The sequence below is a fragment of the Pteropus medius genome, unplaced genomic scaffold (assembly GCF_902729225.1).
Source record: "Pteropus medius unplaced genomic scaffold, Ma_sr-lr_union100, whole genome shotgun sequence".
In the NCBI taxonomy this organism is placed as follows: Eukaryota; Metazoa; Chordata; class Mammalia; order Chiroptera; family Pteropodidae; genus Pteropus; species Pteropus medius.
In genome coordinates this window covers 15715324-15738260 of record NW_024354503.1, presented here as the reverse complement: position 1 = coordinate 15738260, position 22937 = coordinate 15715324, and the positions used below count along the sequence as shown (strand labels likewise).

The window sequence follows — 22937 nt, the reverse complement described above, 5'->3', positions numbered from 1 at the left end:
AAGTGAGCCAAGTTAATGTCACTAGTAGTTAGACATATCAAATTAACCTCATATGCATCCTGTTATGATGTCCTGAGAAGCACTCAGCATCACTTCTGTGGTATTCTTACCAGAAATGCATAACTCAATCTAATCGTGAAAACCTCAAACAAACCCATATTGTGGGACATCTGCAAAATAACTGACCAGTACTCTTCAAAAGGGTGTGGTCATGAAAGTAAAGAAAAAAAAACAAAAGAACTGGCGCAAATTGGAGGAGTCCAAGGAAACAGGATATCTGCTGTAACGTAGGATCTTGTATTGGATCTTGGAAGAGGAAAAGGGACCTCAATGGGAAAACTGATGACCTTTCAATAAGATCTCTAGTTAATGATGTGCCAATGTTAATTTCCTTGTACATTAGGTAAAGGTATCAAGGAACTCTGCTGTAGCTTTTGCAACTTCTCTGTAAGTAAAATTACTTCAAAGATAAAAAAAAATAAAGTAAACACCACTTCAAGAAATTTAGAAAAAGAACAGTGGAGAATACTCGAAGGAAAAAGAAGGAAATGAAATGGTTAGAAAATGAAACAAAAATAAAAGGTTGAAATATTGATTCTTGCAAATTATTAAGCCAATTTTCTGGCATGACTGAAAAAAAGAGAAGATGCAGATACACAAAATGAAAAATGAAAATTGAGAAGTACACTCACTGCATGCCTTTTAATGATGTCACATCTTGCAAAAGCTGGTCCTCTGCATTGCTGTAATTAAAAAGCAGATACAGGCATCCCTCGCTTTTCAAAAGTTTGCATTATACCACTTTGCTTTTATGAAAGATCTGTATAACTATTTGTTTTCTCTAACTGAAAGAAATTCAGAGAGGATTTTTGCTTTTATTAAAAAGGCGAAAAGTGAAAATAGTGTTCAGCGTTTTGTTTAGCAGAGGCAGCACGCACCCTAAGCAGCAATGGTGGCACTGCTTTTACTATAATTAGTGTTATTTTAGGTTTTGTGTTATTTGATATGATTCGGTAGGTTATTTTGGGGATCTAGAGACACTAAAGAAATGTTTTCCATATCAATTAATGATAATTGCTTCTTTGCTTTATGCCATTTCAGCTTATGAAAGGTCTCATAGGAACATTCTCCTTTTGGATAGCAGGGGAAACCTGTACCTTGTGGAATAGGAAATGAGGGTGGCAGTGTACAATCTAATTCTGAAAGTGGAGCAATTGTGCAGTGCCTAACAGGTATTAAATTGTTTGAGCCTAACTATTTGAGAAACAGAACTATTAATCATTTCTTTTAGTCTAGGGGTACCACCAAAAAACTATTGAGACACTAAAGATGCCATGAACCAAGGTTTGGCAACTTCTGAAATATGAGAATTATGAACAACTAAATGCTAAAAAAATTTGATAACTTAGATGAAGAAGATATATTTATAGAAAAATGACAGGCAACTTTGAATACAGTACAAAAAACAAAGCTCTTCTCTCCCCAAAATCCCATACCTGGATAGCTATCTAGATGAAATGTGCCAAAGTTCGAAGGACAGTTCATTCCTTTCTTAACACAATTTGCTACAGAAAATGAAAAGAGTGAAAACTGCCTCTTTATGTAGCTAGTATAGTATTAATTTCAAACCCTCATAAATTCAAGAGGAGACATTATAAAGCTATTTCTCTTATTAAGGTAGATGAAAAGATCCTAAATAGTATATTAGCTTTCTGAATCCAAGAATGTACTGAAAGAGTGATACATCATGATCAAATGGAGTTTAGTTCAGGAGTCCAAAGATCGTCTTTAAACCAGTTATTAATGTAATTCACTAATTTAATAGTTGAGAAAAGGAAAATATGTTTTTGATTCAGAAAAGCATTTTATAAATTTCATTAATCGTTTATGATGTAAATTCTTAGCAAACAAAGTATATGTAAGGGTACTTTATTGAATATTTGTCAAATTGAATTTTTAGAAACTTTATTACGGACATTTTCAAACATAATAAAAGTAGGGTAATGGTATAATAGACCTGACATGTCCTCATTGCTCAGCTTCAGCAATTACCAACATATGGCAACTTTTTAATCTATGCCTCCACGCATGTGCATGCACGCACACACACTCATTTTTTTCCCCAACCTGCCAAACTATTTTGAAGCAAATTCCAGACAGCTTGCCTTTTTATCAGGACTCATTATATAGCTTTTTTTTCTCTACAACCATTAATGTCCTAAAAAATCGATTCCTTAATATTTTCTAATATCTAGCCAGAGTTAAAATTGTCCTGATTGACTCATAAATGTGGATTCAAAATTTACATATTTTATTTGGCTGTTTTTTCTCATCTTTTTCTCTTAATCTGTATTAGCTCCTCTCCCTCTTTTCTTTTTTTCATTTATGTTTCTTAAAAAAATCAGGTCATTCATCCTATGGAATTTTCTATATTCAATATTTGACTGATTGTGTCCCTATGGTCTTGTTTAACATGTTTCTTTATTACCTATATTTCTTCTAAACAGGTAGTTAGGCTTAATTAGATTCTGTTATATGGTGGGGGAGTGACAATCACTGTAACTTCTTAATTCTTCATATCAAGAAGGACATGATACTTGGCTGCTTCTGTTTTATTGAGATTGAACAGTGGGTTTAGGTACCTGGCAGATGCACCCATTACAAAGGCAAGATAAATCCTTGGTTTTTTCTAGAAGAGCACTTTATTAGTAAACCTACAGTGAACGTAATATTTAATGGAGAACTTTTGATATATTTAATATCGAAAGCAAGACAAGGATTCCTACTATTACTGCTACTGTTTAAAATATTCCCGGAGATCTTTGTCAATAGAATAAGGGAAGAAAAATAAATAAAAAGTATAAATATTATAAAAAAAGAGATAAAATTGTCATTATTACAAGTGTGTGTGTGTGTAAATTGCATCAAAATAAGGAGTTCTACTTAACAAAGGACCCCATGGGCGAAATTTGTAACAAGTGACAAATGGGAGACTATTTGCAAATGTTTAATATAACCAAGTGATTAATATTCTCCAGACTAGATTATACTAGATTTACAGTAAATAAGCAAGATAAAAAAAGCAATCCCAGCAGAAAAAATGGGCAAAGGATATAAACAGGCTGTTTATAAAAAAGGAAGCCCCCAAAGCAATGAGCATATAAAGAGTTGCTTGAACAATATAACAATCAGGGAAATGCAAGTTAAAACAGTAAGATATCATTTAATGTATGTTAGGCTGGCAGATAGTAGAAAACCAGATAAAACTAAGTGCTGATGAAGATTCAGGGCTATAAAAACCCTCAACACGCTTATGGGAGATGTGTAGCCGTTCTAGACAGTAGCATGGCACTCAGAATAAGAACTTTACATGTACACGACTCAGCAGTTCTGCTCTTGGGTTTATATGTCAAAGAAAGTCTTGTGGATCAAATCTTATGGATCAAACAGATCATAAGAGAACATTTATAGGGACGTTTCTTGCAGCATCATTTGTGCTAGAAAGGCACCGGAGATAATCCAGGTATCCAGCGCAGGAGAGTGAAAAGAAAATGTTTTGGCTACTACATGCCGCAGCATACTATGTAGTGATTAGAACCAATCAGCAAATCAGATGTACAAAGTGAATATACAAAATGAATAGATCATGTTATAGAAGTGAAAAATTAAGTAAAATGCAACATATAACACATTTGCATACATTAAAATATGTGCACTCAAAAATATTTTGCAAGAACATACACACATAAAAGGGCACACAGTAAGCACATTAGAGTTGTAGCCTATGAGGATACAGAAATGAGAATAAGGGAAATGTAAGATTTTCATAATTCCCCATCTCATTTCATGGAATTATGGAGATTTTACTATTTGAGGTATGATCTATAAATGTATCTGTCTAACTGGCAGTATGATAAAGCAAATGAAATGACTGAGTACACCACCGTCAACCCATCCACCTCGTGGAACTACGACTCTCCCATCAGGATATCTTAGGACTATGTGTGTTGTGTGACCATCAGACATCCAGTCAAGTGAGGAGACCCCTGTCAGTCCGTATATTGGACACTTAGAATGTTTAATTTCCCTTGTAAATCAGCTTAAATAGAAATATAAGTTCTAGTATTTTCTTGCATCCTAGGTAGGCATATACATACCACTTTGAAAAGCCTTGGACTTAAACACCTGTTTGGAGAAAGTTATTTGAAATCTCAAAATATATCTTAAGTCATAAAATTTTTAATCTATAACATAAACATCTGTGTGTTTTAATATAAAATGTTTGGGGAAGATTACCATTCTGGTAATATGTGCCTTCAAAGACTGCCTAGTACACATCCAGTATGAGAAGCAAGTTCCTCAGCTGACTTCATTAATCAGCGATCTGGCAGATCTTTGGGGATAATATTTCCTTTCTTTTAACACCAAGACACTTCAGTATTAGGATGGATTCCAAATTGAAATATTATGTTGTAAAATATACAGTTAATGACACTCTCATTTTTTTTCTTTAACTTTACAGAGACTGTGCAGTTGATCCAACTTGTGTTTTATGCATGGAGTGCTTTTTGGGAAGTATTCACAAAGACCATCGATATAGGGTTAGTAATGTCCAGATAATAACCATACCTAGTATCAAATTTTATACTAGATACCTTTTCTGCCTTTTTAAAATTCCAAGATTTAACTCAAACAGGGAAGAATGAATTAAGAAATGCGTTATTTAAACATCATTAAACATACGATGGCAGTATAGAAATGAATTAGGAATCCAGACTTCTTGGAACACATGATTTAAGAAAGACAACACAGATATCAGCTCCTCCATATTGGTTTTCAACTAGTTTGTTTTGCTATTGTTTAATGTTATCTTCATAATTCTAGGTTTATTAAGAGGGTTATCAAAAATCAGAAGATAAAGGTGAGAGTTAAAAGTGGGAGAGGGAGGTTCCGAAAGGAGATTGTGTGAGGCAAGGATTAAGGAAAAGTGACAGAATTATACATCTAAGAAATGTAGAAATGTTATATCTATTGGTCACCTTCTACAAAAGATTTGTGATTTCTTAATAGTAAAGAGGTATCTAGTACAATGTAGAAGAGGGCCCAATTCCAGAACGTAAGACTCACCAGTTTTATTTTTTACTGCTATAATGCAGTCAGTAATTTTCCAAAAATCACGTATGTTTGCTTTTAAGTCAGGGATACAAACAAAGGCAGATTATTGCTAAACCTGTCTTAATTCTTCTACTAGAAATTGAAAGCAGAGCTATGAATACTCAAAATTTAGGGAATTATTAGTAGCTAGAACTTTTTTCACCCTAATCTCAAATAAAATGGTAGGGAAGGAATATCACAGTCTTATTACTTCAGGAGCCCTGTTGGTTCAGGACTTTTCCTCCTGTTTGTTTTTATTCACAGTACCCAAATATTAATAACGATGAACTAAAAACAGCTACAAAATTGAATTTGTATTTTTGTGTTCTCTTTATTTACATAAGTCAGTAGGAAAATTCCAGTTTCCTTTAAGCTGTTCTGCCTATCTTTGGTAATGAGAAGAAGTATAAAAGCTGTAGGGTAAGGTTATTTTCCAAGTGCCTGCTTGCCCATGTTTTTTGACATATATCTTTGCACTCCTGGGAATAACTGTCATATGTAGGTTTACATTAATTATTTGTGATACATAACACACAAGTACTTTCTTTAGGCAGAATATAATAGAGCTCATCTAAAATTTGCATCTAATACCCATTTCTAAACTCTCTCTTACAGTGTTATTTAAAAAGCAGGATTTCCAGTCTACCAGTTATTAAATAATAGATCTGTCTTGCCAGATTCCTTGAATCATTTCCATATCTTAAGGAAATATGAATAATTTTTGAATCGTAGGTGGTGAAAAGTTTTTTATGATGAGGCAGTCCACTTTAGTATTTCCTGAACTTCCTTCTTTTTCAAGAAATACTATTTATGGAGTGTTAGAAAGGAAAAATAAACTATTTCTATAGTTTTTGTTGGTCACTTTGATGCAAGTGAAGCACACTATTAGACTCTTCTAGGAGACAGCAGCTATAGGAGTCTTTATAACTCTTAAATCTGGCGTATTACATTATAGCATTGTAAACTGATAGCATAGATGCCAACACTATACCAATTTAGTCAAAACCCAGCTCGAAACCCTCGTGATTTTCCTAATTAAGGAAGTCATGTAGGTGGACTTACTTTACCTCTTTAAATTATTCATAGTTTACTAGTTCACTACAAAGTAGCTTATTTTATTTTGAAATCACTTAAATTAGCTTAATAAGGCTTATTTAAAATAAACTTTAAAAAACTGAGAGGTTTGGCATTTAATTTTATCTCTTCAAGAAAATTGAATACTTTAGCAATGTTATTTCCTTAGCACTTGATATTATTATTTATAATCTGATAGCCCTCAGTAAATATTGACAAGATACTTTGCAATTTTTTTTTCAAGATGACAACATCAGGAGGTGGAGGTTTCTGTGACTGTGGTGATACTGAAGCTTGGAAAGAGGGTCCTTACTGTCAAAAACATGAACTTAACACCTCTGAAATTGAGGAAGAAGAGGTAAAAATATTTTCAAAAAGTTGTTTTTAAGGAATTACTGTTTTCGCCATGAGTTTGAAATATTTTCAGACATAGGAATAAGGTTATAATATGAGAAAAGGATAAGCAAAATAGTCCTGTTACTATTAACAGTGACCAGGTATACTTTGAAAGATATTTGCATTTTTATGGATGCCGTTACCATTGCTAGGCTAGTAGTACACTTGAAATTGTGAAAATTTAGTTTAATTAGGACTTTTTATTTGAGGTTTGTTTTAAGTATTTATGAGATTTTTTTTAAGTTCTCATTTATTATTGAAAGGATTATTTTTCCTATATGTGTAGGCCAGTTAACTTAGTTGTTTTTTGCATATTTGTGTTGTGACTAAGACTTCCTAGGCCAAATAACTTTCTTTTCTGTAGCTATGCATGGCAGCCAGTCCTAATCATCATCTCTTGTTAAATCAGTGACATTAGATATGTTATGGGACCATATATAGAGATAGATGATAGCTCAGTACAAATTATACTACAGCTGTAAACATGTGCTTTTTAAAATTGTTGTCGATCCTGTATTAATTTTCTCTAAATGATATTTATAATGATATAGTAGACTTATTAAATAAATACTTGAATTTCTGCTGCTGCTTGTGACAATTTGATGTTTGATTCAAGATCCTCATTTGAGATTTTATTTTTATATGGTAGAGAGGTGGGTGCATTCACAGGAATTCTGCATTATTAGTAGGTCTGATATAGATTTGGGGCAAGTGGACATTAATAGTCCTTCCTGGTACACATACTTTACAGGTCTCAAATATGACCAAGAGTTTATGGTATAGGACAGTGTCTTTTAGACTGTTCCACTATGTTGAACAGATAAAATTTGTGCAAAATTATTCAGTGCTATAGAAAACATATTTGTATTTTATTTACTTTGTTCAAGTGTTCTAGGATTTGTTAGAGACACCAAGTGGTCATGGTTTCAGATTTCTCCACTCCTATTAGGACTATGGGAGAAAATATTTGCAAATCATATATCTCTTAAGGGTATAGTATCCAGAGTATGTATCTTACAATTCAACAACAAAAAGACAACCCAATTAAAAATAGGCAAAGGACTTGAATAGACAGCTCTCCAAAGAAGATATAATACAGATGATCAAGACACAAGAAAATATGCTCAGCATCATTAGTTGTTAAGGAAATGCAAATCAAAACCATAATGAGATACCCTAGGACTATAATCAAAAAAAGTGGAGAAAATAAGTGTTGGTAAGGATGTAGAAAAATTAGAACCCCTTGTATATTGCTAGTGGGAATGCAGAGTGATTCAGCGCTGTGGAAAAGTTTGGTTCTTCCTCAAAAAGTTAAGCATAGAAATGCTGTATGAGCCTATAATTCCACTTCTAGATAAATACTCAGAAGAACTGAAAACAACCATTCAAATAAGTACATGCACACACATGCGTAGCAGCATTTTTCACAATGGCCAAAAGGTAGGAACAACCAAAATTCTATCAATGAGTGAATAGATACACAAATTGTGGTATATGCATGCGATGTAATGTTACTCAGTCATAAAAAGGAATAAAGCACTGATATATTCTACAGCATGGATGAACCTCCATAATATTATACTAAAAAAAAAGAAGTCAGACACAAAAGATCACGTATTGTGTGATTCTATTTATATGAAATATCCAGAATAGATAAATCCTTAGAGACAGAACACAGACTATTGGTTACCAGGGGCTAGGGAAGAGGAGAATGGGGGAAAAGTGCCTAATGGATAAGGGGTTTTACTTTGAAGTAACAGAAATGTTTGGAACTAGATAGAGGTGGTAGTGGCACAACATTATGAATATACTAAGAACCACTGAGTTGTTCACTTTAAAATGGTTAATTTTATGTTCTGTGAATTTAATCTCAATAAATTATTTTAAAAGAAAAACTATAGGACTTCGGTTATATTTTTATCTTTTAAAGTCGACTTAAAATAGTTTTCTGAGAAAAATTATGAATCTACCTGCAACTACTCTGTTGGCTTTATCCTCATACGTTAATGGGGTAGCTAACAAATAGTGCAGACTTCAGTTAATTTCCTGAATTTTAAGAGTAGCCTAGAAAGATCACCTGCTTGGCTAAAATTACATGACCCTGCCTGTAGAATATGTACTCCAGTAACTTGACAGAGAATAAAACTTCCAAGCTCTGCCATATAATTCCTATTTAAGAATTCACTTAAGACAAATGAAATCTTTATAAAATATTAAAAAGATAGCTTTATGTTTAGCATACCTGGTTCCGACTTAATAAATTTATACATATATAAGTTTTCTGTATTTTTTTGCTTGAAATGGAAGAAAGCTATGTGATATTTAGAATGTACAAAGAATTGTTTTTATTGAACTTCTTTTGTTGTTGTTCTGCATCTTAAGAAAAAGTTGGAAAAAACTCGAAAATATACTTCTGTAGGGATAATATTTAGAAATTCCATAGGTCTCATCTCTTGGCAGTTGGAGTGGGACATTTCTTCACTGTATAGGCCAGGGACCAGCAAACTGGCCTCACAGGACAAATCTTGTTTGCAACCTGATTGTGTGTCCTTTCGTTGAGGCTTCTGGAAAACAGAGCCAAATGTTTGGAAATAAACCTACCTATAGTAGCTGTATGGAAATTTATATGATCTGAATTTATAAGTAGGTATTATCTTGACTTCAGTGTATTTTCCTACTTTTATTTTCATTTTACCTGCTTTGTACATCTATTTTTAATGCTGTTTTATTACACTGGATATATTCTTCAGGTATTGTAAATTCTTTTTGGAATGAAATTTCATTCAGTAACAAATATTAACTGAATGAACAACTTCAGTGAAAAATTTTTTATCTGAAATTTTGGTTTATCAGTGCTGCTCATTTCATTTGAATGCAGATCAGTGATTATTAATAGCTAAATAGTATGTTAAATAGTATATTTGGTTTATCTCATTTAATTCTCAGAATGGCCCTTCAAGATAAATACTGCTGGTACCAATATTTTATAGCTGCAGAAGCTTGAGTTTTAATAGAGATTGAGAAACTTGGCCAAAGCATTTCACTTCTCAGTGCTGGAGCTGGGCTTTAAACCTAAGTAGTATAGACTCCAGGAATGGAACTCTTTGACGGTACATTATACTGGTTTTTAAAAACACTTTTAGCAGTAGAATTGTTACTTTAGCAAAATTTTAACTTTAAAAAGCCCAATAATTAAAAAATAAAAGGCATTAATGAATTTATTTTTTATGTTGAAATGTGTATTCCTTGTTAGAAAGTCAGTTCATGAAATAAGGAAGGTTTTGATGACTTCAGTTTCTAGTTTATTTCTAGTTTTTTATAGGCAGTATGGAGGAAATCCTCATTCATACCTTATTTGCATATGAAAATAATTAAAATCTTCATTGTAGTACATGTATACATTTTAAAAATTCAAACATCATAGAAGTATTTCACATAAAAGACCAAAGTTCAATATAATACACACTGCCCTCTCAGATAACCAGAGATAACCTTTTTAACAGTATGCCTTGCATTCTTCTATAGTTTGAAGGAAGAGTAAATCAAAGTTGACTCAATGAGAAAGGCTTGCATTCTCTAACATAAATGTAATCAAAGAACTAGAATTATTAGTCACAATCTATAATATAACTTAGGATAAGATGGTCATTTATTTACTTATTCCAGCTTACTCATGCTTTGATGAGAGCACTTTGAGCAGAAGTCTTTCCTAGCATTTAATTTACCATTGTATATGAGTGGACTTGTACAGTCTAGCATCTCTTCATTGCAGAAATAATTTTTTTAATCAATGACCATTTTTCAAGAAGTTAACATGTGCATACAAAGCTAGCTCAAAAATCTGTGTTCCTAGTCCTGCCCCAAACTGGGTTGCTGTAGTAGCAAAATTATCAGTTGGTGATTCCCAGTATGTAATATAACACATTTCAGAATGTATTTTTATATTACTACTCATACACACACACACACACACACACACACCACCACCACCACCACCACCACCACCCCCCCGTAATTTAAATAAGAAACAGCTCTACCAGGCCCTGGGATTTTGCAGAACAGAGTTTAGACCCTACTGGCTTGGATTCTTAAGAATCGATAGTTGTTTTTGCCCCAGGACCATTTAATTCTTATAAATCCTATTTATCCTAATTCTTCAATCTTCTAAATGTCTTGTGTTATGGGACATAATTGTAAGAAATGGAGTGACTATATAGTGAGATAATATCACCAAGAACTGATTTTTGGTTCTAATTTCTATTTTGGCATAGTACGAGGTTCATATTATTATTAATGCCCACTCTTTTATGAACCCCCAGGAAGTACCAGTTCTAGTTCCTTCTTTATACAAGTGGTTTCACTACATTAACAGCTTCTAAAGTCTCCATAAGAAATAGTAGTAGTAAACCTGGCTAGTAGGATAAAATAAAAAATTTTTTGTTGATGAGACATACAAAGCAGCCTTTGGAAAAGTAAGACTTCAGGAGCCCAGGCAAATGGCGTAGATGATAGAGGCTTTGTAAATCTCTTCTTACAACCACATTAAAGTAGTGACAGAAACATGGAGCAAACGGCAAGCAGAGTCACCTGGGGTCTAGATAAACAAGTCCTACAACTAGGGAGAGAAATAAAAAATCACCCTGGGATGATAGGAGGTAGGAGAGTCCAAAGATGCCAAGCTGCCTGGTTCCAATTGGTTGAGTAGGACAGAAGCTATAGCAGGTGCAGACGTTCCTCTTAAAGGGGACATGTCCGTGACTGGACTTTTGTGGTGACAACTCGCTCACTCGGAACACCAGCATGAGGTCGGCTGCTTGGGCGGGGCACCAGGGACTTACAGGGGGACACCGAGTTGGAGCGAGGGCCAGAAGCAAGGCTTTCTCGTGGGCAGAAGTGCTGGCAGTATCCACTGTTCCTCTGGTGGGCCCTCCCCACTCCCAGTGTGCGAACTCAGTGCCGCCATAGCTGAGACGTTATGGAACTGGATAACAGAGGTCGCTCCGCCCAGAGGATTCCCCAAAACTCTGGCTTTCCCAACTCACGGCTCCACCCAGGCCACAACCAGTTGTGTCCTCAGTGTGCCCTCTGCCCCTTGCTTAGCAGCTCCAAAACCCACAATGGTGGCAGCTGGCCTAGGTTTCTCACGTGGCCTCTTGAGGCAGCTATAAACACAGCATCCATGCATTGCTTGCTGAATCTTAACAGGTGGCCCCTGGGGGTTGGAGATGGCACAGGCTAGGGCTAAACTTTGCCTGCAGCTAAACCCCCTCTCAGGACTGTGCCACTGGACACCTACTACACAAAGCCACACTAATAAGACCAAGAGACCTAGGAGCTTCTCTTAGTATATAGAAACAGACACAGAAAGGCAGCCAAAATGGGGAGACAAAGAAGCAGAGCCCATATAAAAGAACAAAACAGAGCTCCAGGAAAAATGGAGTCAAGCAATCTAACAAATGCAGAGTTTAAAACACTGGTTATAAGGATGCTCAGAGAACTTAGGGGACGTGTAGATGAACTCAGAACTTTAACAAAGAGATAAAAAACATAAAAATGGAAATGGAAATTATAAAGGAATCAGTCAGAAATGAAGAATACATTATCTGAGATGAAGAGTATATTAAAGGGAATCAACAGAGTGAATGAAAAAGAGGATCGAACCACTGATAGAGAGGATAGAGAAGCCAAGGACACCCAATCAGAATGGCAAGAAAAAAGCCAAGAATATGATAATTTAAGGAGCCTATGGGGACAAAAATGTAACAACATCTGTGTCATAGGAGTACCTGAAGGAGAAGGAAAACAAGAATTTGAAAACCTGTTTGAAGGAATAATAATGGAAAACTTCCCTAACCTGGTGAAGGATAGACATACAACCCCAGGAAGCTCTGAGAGTCCCAAATAAGATGAACCCAGAGAGGCCCACACCAAGACACATCATAATCAAAATGCCAAAGGTTAAATACAAAGAATCTTAAAAGCAGCTAGGTACCTACAAGGGAGCACCTATAAGACTGGCAGCTGATTTCTCTAAAGAAACTGCAGGACTGAAGGGCTTGGCACAAAATATTCAACGTGATGAAAACCCAGGATCTACAACCAAGAATACTTTATCCACAAAGCTATCATTTAGAGTTGAAGGACAGATAAAAAGCTTCCCAGATTAAAAAAAAATCTAAAGGAATTCATCTACACCAAGCCAGTACTACAGGAAAAGGAAGGACTTCTTTAATAAAAAAAATGTATCAAAAACATGAATAAAAATGGTAATAATAACTACATATCTATCAACCAGTACCTCAAATGGAAAAGAATTAAGTGCCCCAACCAAAAGATAGGGTGGTTGAGTGGATAAGAAAACGAGACCCCTCTTATACTGCCTATAAGAGACTCACTTCAGATTAAAAGATACACACAGACTAGATGGACCTAGAGGGTATTGCACTGAACGAAGTAAGTCAGTTAGAGAAAGACATATGCTACAGGATTTCATGTCCATGTGGAACCTAAAGAACAAAATAAACTAATAAAAACAAACACTCAGATACAGAGAATATTTGAGAGCTACTAGATGGGAAGGGAGTTGGGGGAAGATAGGGAAAGGGGCAAGAGGATTAAGAAGTACAAATGGGTAGTTGCAAAAGAGTCATGGAGATAAAGTGTAGCATAAGGAAAATAGTCAACAATGTTATATGTAAGGGGGAGGGGTATTAGATTTAGTGGGTTGATCACTTTGTGAGTTACATAGATCTCTAGTCGCTATGCTGTACAACAAACTAATATATGCCGACTATAATTGAAAAAACTCATTGAATTGTACCATGTAAATATGAGCAACTAATTGTCTTATATTTCAATAAAGCTATTATAAAAAAGAAAAAGTAAGACTTCAAAACACTCTTTTTCTTTTCTTATATTCTTCAAGCCCTAGGCTTGCCTTCTTTAGGAATCTTTGTCCTTTTGCCTACATTCTTTTTATTCCCCTTCTCCATTTTTTTTTTATATCAGTTCCACCAGGCCTATCTTTGGTATAGAAAAATGTTCTGTACCCTTAGGTATGTTTGCAATGATGTGCTAATTCCTATTCCATAATATTGGAACATACTGATCTTATTTGAGAAATGAATTTAACACTGTTTAGCCATTGAGCTAAGTAACATGTTCAGATTTAAGGTAAAGCAGTAAGTAACATTTTTCCAGGCTTGACTGAAAGATACCATGATAAACTTAATATATGTTTATAGTAATACTTTTTTACATTACCCTAGAAATTTAATAACTTACAATTAAGTCTAAAGTGGGAAGTTCCCTGTTACATGCATATATAAGCTGCCTAGCTGAGAGAAAGCAGACAAGTGATTCTTACAACACCAAGGAGCAGTTTTCTGACCTTGTTGACTTCTCCCCTTTAGAATCCTCAAAATCAGGCTCTCCTTTATACATATAAAGCTAAACATTGCTTGTCTGTCCTTAGATAATATCCCTTTGTTCTGGAAATTGGGAATTAGTAGGATACAAATCTGTAAAAATGGTTTAATGTTAGGTTTTAAAGATTCTGGAATGCCATTCTTAAAGTTTTTAGATGTATTCATTAGGCATTAGAGTGCCATCGAATATTTTGGTTCAGTTGATTCAGTAATTGGGATTATGAGCAAAACATTTAGGAAGCTTGATTAGGTAGGATGTAATATGTAGAATCAAATTGAGAAGCTGAAACTGGATCACTCAGTAGTATTTTGAAGGGTAGAGGCAGAATGGGAAAGAGGAGAATTAATGTGCATTTAACAAGATTGTATTTTTTTGTTTCTTTTTCAGGATCCTCTTGTGCATATATCAGATGTGATAGCAAGAACTTACAACATTTTTGCTATTATGTTTCGGTATGCAGTGGAGATACTAACCTGGGAAAAAGAAAATGAATTGCCAGCAGATTTAGAGATGGTGTAAGCACAGCCCATCTATTCTTTGTATTTGCTCACACTGATTTTAAGCATTTTGATTCTAATTCTTCACAATAACTTTAATACAGCTAGACTAGAACATAATGTTTTCTTTTTTTGAATAATAATTTTCAGAACCTTGATTTTACAGTTTTAAAATATGTGTAATCCACTGTAATTGGTGGTTTCACATTGTTGGTTTAGTTGGTTGATAGCCACATTTAAGCCACATCAGGTGCTCTACCACCGGTTTCAGTCACAGGCAGTTTTTTCTTCTTCATGTGCTAAAACTGATAAGCTAATTCTACATTTCTGTTTGTTCGACTATCAGATATGATTAGGGACTGAGCTCTTAGATATAAATGTGTTTTCTGACTAACTGCTCTGACTAAATGCTCAAATTCAGTTTTAACCATTTTGATTCTAAAATTTTATAAAACATATTCCACACTTTGAGCTTCTTTTAGTGTACATTTATCGTATTTACCATTTGTGTTTAAATTATTGAGGAGGTCACAGACTTGTGACCAAAGAACTGTATTCTGCCACAGCTCTAGTAAGGTTAAGGGCTAACTTCCATGTCAGTGTGTTTGCCTTCTGCAGCCTTCTCTTTTACTTATAATTCTAACCAAGCTTGTTGGAATTGTTTTCCTAGTTAAGGCTGAATACAGGTTGGAGTGAGGGTCTGAAGGACACTGGTGGTATTCCATTTTTCCTTTCTCAACAGTGTTCCCAGATAATTAGTTGTGGGTTAAGTATTTTTTTAATAAAGTGAGGTATTACTATACCTTTTTGGAAATGTTGAAAATGACTTAGTACCTTTAAATGACTTTATCTTCTTCATTTGTACTTCAGGTTGGCAAACATTGATCTAAGATCCAAAGTTACACCTTAGAGAATAGAAGTTTTGTTTTTATTTTTTTGTTCCATTGTAAGTTCAGGACCACCAGCATAAAAGAATCTAACTTGTTTCTCTTGTAATGTATTCCTATCTTAGTCAATGGCATTCCATCTACCCAGAAACTGTATTACCCATATCCATTCAGATTTCAAGATTTCAGCTAGTTCTCCTTCTGTCAAATTGTTCTATTTATAAGTCATCTCCATTACTGCTGTCCTAGTTCATATTACATCTTTTCTTCCTTGGACAACAGTGCCTCTCCAACTGGAATGCCATATGCACTCTTGTCCTTCATGATTCATTTTCACACTGTAAGGCAAACTGATCATATCTCCTGTTCAAATCCTAGATTGCCCTTAAGATGGCAAAGTCAAAATCCATTATAAGGTCTTTTAAGATTTCTGCTTCTCCCCAGACTCATCTTCCTCCCTGTGTTCCAGCTCCCAGTATTTACCTTTGCCCCCTCAGAGCCTTTGCTTTCACCTTCCTCTACCCCAAAGTTTCTCAGTCTTGGCACTCTTGGCATTTTGGGCCAGATTAATTCTTTATTGTGGGAACTGTCCAGTGGATTATAGAATAATTAGCAGCATTCCTGGCCCTTACCCACTAGATGCCAGTGGTACTCCTATTTCAGTCATGACAACAAAAGATGTCTCCAGACATTGCCAGATAGCAACAGAGGTCAGATGGTAAAGGAGAATTGCCCCCTATTAAAAACCACTGATAGCTAGTTGTGACTTCAGGTCTTAGGTTACTTCTCTGGCAATTCTGCTCTGAACTACCAGACCCGTTTTACCCTGCTCTCTAGCATCCTACTCTTAATAAAAGCCAGTTTACATAGAATTATGTATCCAGTATCTATATTCCTCACTGTACGGTACTGTTACAGAGCATGGGGACCAGGGATAACTTTGTGATAGATGCCCAGTATCTGGCACATTCCCTGGAACAAAGTGTGTTCTTAATAAATCAGGCTGGAGCAAGACAATATACAAATAGATAATATATCACTGATGTTTTATCCCACAGAGAGAAGAGTGACACCTACTATTGCATGCTTTTTAATGATGAGGTTCATACCTATGAACAAGTTATTTATACTCTTCAGAAAGCTGTTAACTGTACACAAAAAGAAGCCATTGGCTTTGCAACTACAGTAGATCGAGACGTAAGTAATTTCATTATATTAATGTCACATAATTGAACTTTTATTACAGAAAAGTTGTCCTAGAATATTGAATTAAGGTATGTATGTCTAAGCTATTTTTTTATTTCATCTGAATATCAGCCCAAATATATATTGGATGTAACTCTAAGCTGTTGTCAGAAAGTTTAAGAGGAAATGTAGATACAGTTGCCCTCCTTCTACCCAATAATTAGAAATATTCAGTTATGAAAATAGAAATTATATCAGCCTAAGTACTAAGCTTGGCTCTAGAGGGAAGAAGTCTCAATCCTTTAGCTGTTTCTTCTGATATTTGCCTCCATGATCCTAAATAAACTTTTTTTAAGCTGGAAAAAAAAATTATATAGCAGCCTAGAAGAATAAGTATTGTGTTGTTCAAGGAAATACATTTACTAATGGCTTGAAAATGTTGGGCTAACTTCAAAGGAAACTATTTTAATTCACTTTTTCATCAATGAATAGAATAAACACTTATTAATTGACCAAAGTTGTTGTATGCTCAAATATGTGTGCTTGTTTACTGATTCAAATGTTATACTGAATATAATGTTTTTATAAGTTAATTTTAAATATCTTTATAGGGACGTAGGTCTGTTCGATATGGAGACTTCCAGTATTGTGAACAAGCCAAATCAGTAATTGTGGTAAGTAATTTAAAAACATGCCTACACTATTATTTTTTATTAGTTTAAAACTAGTTCCGTATTTTGGCATTTGTGAAAACATTCCTCTGCCTTCGTAAATGTAAAGCAAACATAAGCCAAAAATCATGTTTAAAGATATGTTTCTTGAGCATTGCATTATTGTTTTATCTCGTTTTTTTAAAGCGTAAGATTGATACAGAAAATGAATGTTTAGATGAAATATATATTTTCTACTTTCCTATTTCTCCATCAGAGATGTCTTAGAAAGTTTGTTGCTTTTTGTTGTTGTTTTTTGGAAAGGGTTTCATGTTACTTTTTAGGAATTAAATTGACCTTTAGCACCAAGATTAGAATTCAAAGGAGGTTTTCTTGATACCTTATAGCAAGATATGCTGCATATCTTAATAACATTTAGTGTATGTATTTTTTCTCTGAAAGAAAATTTCCCCACATTTAGATTTTTCTAAAGGGTAGAATTTATTTATTATTTTTAACTATCCAATGTAACTGCATTTTATGTAAATGGCCTTTTTAAAAAATGTTATGAAATATTTTAAATATGCATATAGAAATAGAGATAACACAGTAAATACCTGTTTGCCCACATTATATTTATTATTTTCTTCATACTTACTTTAAATAAATAAAATAGTATAGAGGCTCCTGTATTATTCCTTAATCTCCTTAATCTCCTTCCTTAATTCCCCTTCCTCCTTCCTTAGTGATAACTACTTTCATTAATTCATTTTTTCATTCTCACGCATACCTTTATAGTTCATCTATTAAATATCTGTCAGTATTATATGTACTAGAGGCCCATAAACATTATATAACAAGATTCATACTGAATGTATTATACTGCAACTTGCCTTTTCATTTCAGTATTGTTTCTAGATTTGTCTGTGTCGATACATGTACCTGTAAAGTATTCTATTGACGGTTCTACTGTGACTTTTTCATTCTCCTGTTGATAGACAGTTAGGATATTTCCAATTTTTTGCTATGACTAACAGTCCTGCCATGGACATTATTTTGTCCCCTTGTTGCATAGATGCAAAAGTTTCTCTAGAGTTTCTACCAAAACTGGAATTTCTGGGTTGTTAAAATATGAGCATTTTCAGCTTTATTAGATTTTGCCAGGTTAGTCTCCAAAATTTCAATATACATTTTCACCATCAGTATATGAGAGTTTCCATTTCTCCACAGATTTGTCAAAACTGTATAATTGTTAAATGTTTTAATTTTTGCTACTTTGATGTGTATGAATTACATCTTGTAGGTTACATTTGCATTGCATTGTTTACTAAGTATCTTATTTCATATTTATTGTATTGGTTGTTTTAAGTTTGGTGTGAATTCCCTATTCATACCCTTCACCCATATTTTTTTGTTGAGTTGTCTTATTTATTTGTTTGTTTGTTTTTTACATATTTGTAGAGTTGTCTGAATTTTGATCTTTTGTTACAGATATCTTTTCCCAATATGTAACTTACTTTAAGTTTGTTTCTGGTGACTTTCATTGAGCAAAAGCTTTAAATTTTAATGTAGCAAAATATATCTATGGTTTGTACATTTCGTGTCTTAAGAAATTCTTCCTTGCTTTCTGGACATATTCAATTTAATAATACATCAGAAACTATACTGCTTGTGTAAAAGAATATTCCCTTTCTTAGGAAATGTATACTAATGTATTTAGGGATAAGAGACATGATGCATATAACTAACTTACCCTCAGTGGTTCGTTTTTTAAAAAAGTGGGTGTGTTTATATGTCTGTGTGTGGAGAAAGATAATGTACAAATGATAAAGCAGTTGGAATGAAATGTTTACAATAGATGAATCTGGATAAAGGAAAAGATTTTGCTTTTTTTTTTCCTTTTTATTGTTGCTTCACAACTTATTATATGTTAAGTAGTATCGTTTCAATTTTTCCCCTTTTTAAAAAATATAAGTTTGTAATCTCTGGTGGTATTTTCATAGATACATTCATAATATAGAATGGAACGTCCAGAAATAGATACTAGTATAAGGAAAATCTAGGAAACCACAGGTGGATTCTAAGAGAGGAGGAGAGCTTCTTAACCAAGACTAAAACCCAAGGTGTTAGAAAAGAAATACATTTTTTTGGCTACATAAAAAATTTGCATAGCAAAGTACTCCATAAACAAACTTAATAGACAAATAGTAGGTTTTGAAAAATTATTTCTCACACATACAGGTAGACATTTAACGTTTATGATAAACAGAACACTCAGATTATCAAGTAGGGAACAAATAAAATAGAAAAATGGTCATAAGATATGAAAACATAATAACAGAGAAAATGTAGGTGGTATATATATATATATATATATATATATATATGAAATAAGACTCAAACTCTCTAGTATTCAGTAAAATGATAGTGATTTTATATCAATCAGAATGGAGAAATTAGAGCGATAAAATACGTTGCTGGCAGACATGCAAGAAATAGGAATACTCATATAAAAATAAATTGCTACAGCTTTTTTGGAAAACAGTGTAGCATCTATTCAAGTTTTACCTCTCCTAGTAATTTATCCATAGAAATATAAGCACCAATAAGTATTATGTACAAAGATGTTTAGTACTGCTTTTTTTGTAGTCACAGAAGACTGAAAACAAAGGGAATATGAATGCCCTTCTCTAGAGGATGTTTGAATAAGTCCACATCACAGAATATTACAAGTCATTAACCAAAAAAATCGGTTAACGCAAAGATGCACAAGAGTATGTATAGTAATCCATTTTTGTAAAATGAAAATCTTAATTAATGTATACATATATAATATGTATAGATGGAGAAAATTTGCAAAGATGTACTGTGTGAATGTGGGTTATGGAGATGGAAGGGGATAGAAATGGGGGGAATAGAAAGATGATCCAAACAAAAAGTGAAAGGGGGGGAAATGTTAAATAACTTTTGATTGATTTAAATAGACATTTCTCCAAAGAAGATATACAGATTTCCAAATAAGCACATGAAAACATGCTCAACATTACTAATCATTAGGGAAATGCAAAGAAAAACCATAATCAGATACCACCTCATACCTTAGGATGGCTATTATAAACAAAATAAAAACGGTAACAATATGTAGTTATATGAAATAAAAATACTAACTTTTTCCTATTAAATAGCCTTTTTAAGTTTCTTTTTTCATCCTGCCATTTCTTTTTAAGAGAAATACCAGTAGACAGACAAAGCCACTCAAAGTTCAAGTTATGCATTCGTCTATTGTCGCACATCAGAATTTTGGTTTGAAACTTTTGTCTTGGCTGGGAAGTATTATTGGATATTCAGGTAGGTTCATAAAAGCTTGTGCTAATTGACTTAAAAATGAGCTCATATGCCCTTACAAAACTGTTCTGGAAAAAATATCAAGTAGAATAATTTCTTGCTTTAATTTAAAATTTAAAAAACCATCTCAGTATCTTTATGCACAGAAAAACTTATGTTTCCCGAATTTTGATCCATGGGATTTTTTTTTTTTTAAGATTTTTGTGTTCAAATAAATGCAGAAAACATTGGGTTTTTAACGATTGTAAAGGACTTTAATATGCTAATATCTAAATCTCATAAACTTGATAAAAGAACCATTTTTTTTTAACACCATCCTTTGGAACTGTTTCACTTAGCAAGCTGGAAAATGCTACTGTAAATACAGCCTAAATAGTTAGCAGTTAAAAGGATGAAAACTAATGTTGATATCTTTGTTGACTCCTACAACTTTTGGTTCCCAGTAATTTTCAACTCTGAAAATTTTGCAAATTTGAAGTTAATGATTTAATTTTTTCTTTTTCCACAGCCTACAAATTAGATATTCTTTTTAATGTAATGATAACATGATTAAGAACCCACATGTTCATTGCCGAAAATACAGACTTAGCATTTAACACTAAAGAGTAAAATAGGCATAGATTGAAGCTGTTTGCCATTTTCAGGCAGGAAAAGTGATTTGGATAAATGACATTCTGATGTTTAAAGAAAATTTCTGAAATATGTATTGAAAGGCTATTAGAGCATTGCTACACTTGTAAGTGACAGGTAAAAATAATGAGGTGTGGAAATTTAGGAGAACATGTTTGCATGACTTATGAATGTCTTTCCAGTTATTTTTCTTATCCTTATTTTTTAAATTTGGTGTTTTCCTTTGAATACCTATATGCTAAGTACTGTGCTACAGTAAAAACTCAGCTCCATTGTTTTCTGTTTTATATTTCATGCTTGTAGAAGACTAAAAACAATAATTGTAAAGTATGAAACAAAAAGATATTAAAGTTTTGGTTATGCTAATGCTTATATTAACATTTGAAGAACTTTTTTTAAGTTTAGCATTAGAGGATGTAGGAATTTGTCTTCCAGGGCCTCTTACATAGTAGATCCACATAGATAGGTACACAATATGCTTTTGTTTAATATATGAAGAACATTTTGCATACCATTAATTAAAAGTGCTGGTATATACTATAGCATAGAGGTCACGTATTCTTTCTTTTAAATGGTAGCTCAGTTTTATATTATTCCTGTCCTTCAGTTGTCGTCGGATATATAACAATTTTCTATAATATAATTTAATATATAGCATAAGTGCTTGAAGAATGATATTTATTTCAGTGGTTTTTGGATGCTTTGCTCTTCCAATTCTTTACAACATAAGTCGTCTTTCTGATAGACATATACTTTGATGTTCTGGAGTATGTTGGTATATAATGCATGATTTGGAATTTTTCTCCTTTTTGTTAAAATGTTAACAAAACATTTTTCTGAATAAATTTGACCTTTTATAAAATATGTAAAACTCTATAGGTCAATTTGAATATTTCTACTAAAATGTCATTTGATTTTAATATTTGAAGTTACTATTTCATGACAGCTTTTCTTCCTGTTTTAAGATGGCCTTCGCCGAATTTTATGTCAAGTTGGTTTACAAGAAGGGCCAGATGGTGAAAACTCTTCTCTTGTGGATAGATTGATGCTTAATGATTCCAAATTGTGGAAAGGTGAATCTCTTAACTACTTTTAAGGTATAGAGGGATCTGCATAGGTAATTGAGATGTTTAAGTTTTGTTTTGTTTTGTTTTTCATTTGGGCAGATATTTAATGTATTTATGGTTTTTAAAATTACCACATGTAGACTTATTCTTTGGAAAAAATAAAAAACAGATTCGGGGGTTCATGACCTGAATTAAATTAAATAACCTTTATATCTTGTTAGAAAACTATTTAGAAAAACCGATTTTTTAAGAGGCAGCTTACAAATATTTTATACCAAGGAACACATGTAGTTTTACTTTCAAGACTTAAAATACAGCTGGTCATGTAAAAACTTTGGAAATGTAATTTTGGCATGTTTGATGTATCCTTATCTTACATCTGCTCTTTTTGTAAAAGGTGCTAGGAGTGTGTATCATCAGTTGTTCATGAGCAGTCTTCTTATGGATTTGAAATACAAGAAGCTGTTTGCTGTTCGATTTGCAAAGGTAAATAGTTTTTCAGTTTTGAAGATTAACAAAATAGGTTATATATTTTATAGTAATGCTAGCCCATGATTATATCCAGGCTTTATAAAATTAGCAGCTAGTAGTAATATCAGTGTGTTGATTTTAAATTCTAAGAAA

At 33.3% G+C, this 22937-nt stretch overlaps 1 protein-coding gene across 3 annotated transcripts in view; it reads left to right on the top strand.

Annotated features, from left to right (window-relative positions):
• UBR2 (ubiquitin protein ligase E3 component n-recognin 2) overlaps window positions 1-22937 on the top strand; it is a 98400-nt gene that overhangs the window by 18079 nt on the left and 57384 nt on the right. For all 3 annotated transcript variants that reach the window (XM_039854624.1, XM_039854622.1, XM_039854623.1), the window contains exons 3-10: window positions 4523-4601; window positions 6473-6586; window positions 14440-14567; window positions 16495-16633; window positions 17233-17295; window positions 20499-20619; window positions 22212-22319; window positions 22711-22799. In XM_039854624.1, the coding sequence (XP_039710558.1) occupies window positions 4523-4601; window positions 6473-6586; window positions 14440-14567; window positions 16495-16633; window positions 17233-17295; window positions 20499-20619; window positions 22212-22319; window positions 22711-22799 (841 nt within the window). The remainder of the gene's footprint in view (window positions 1-4522; window positions 4602-6472; window positions 6587-14439; window positions 14568-16494; window positions 16634-17232; window positions 17296-20498; window positions 20620-22211; window positions 22320-22710; window positions 22800-22937) is intronic.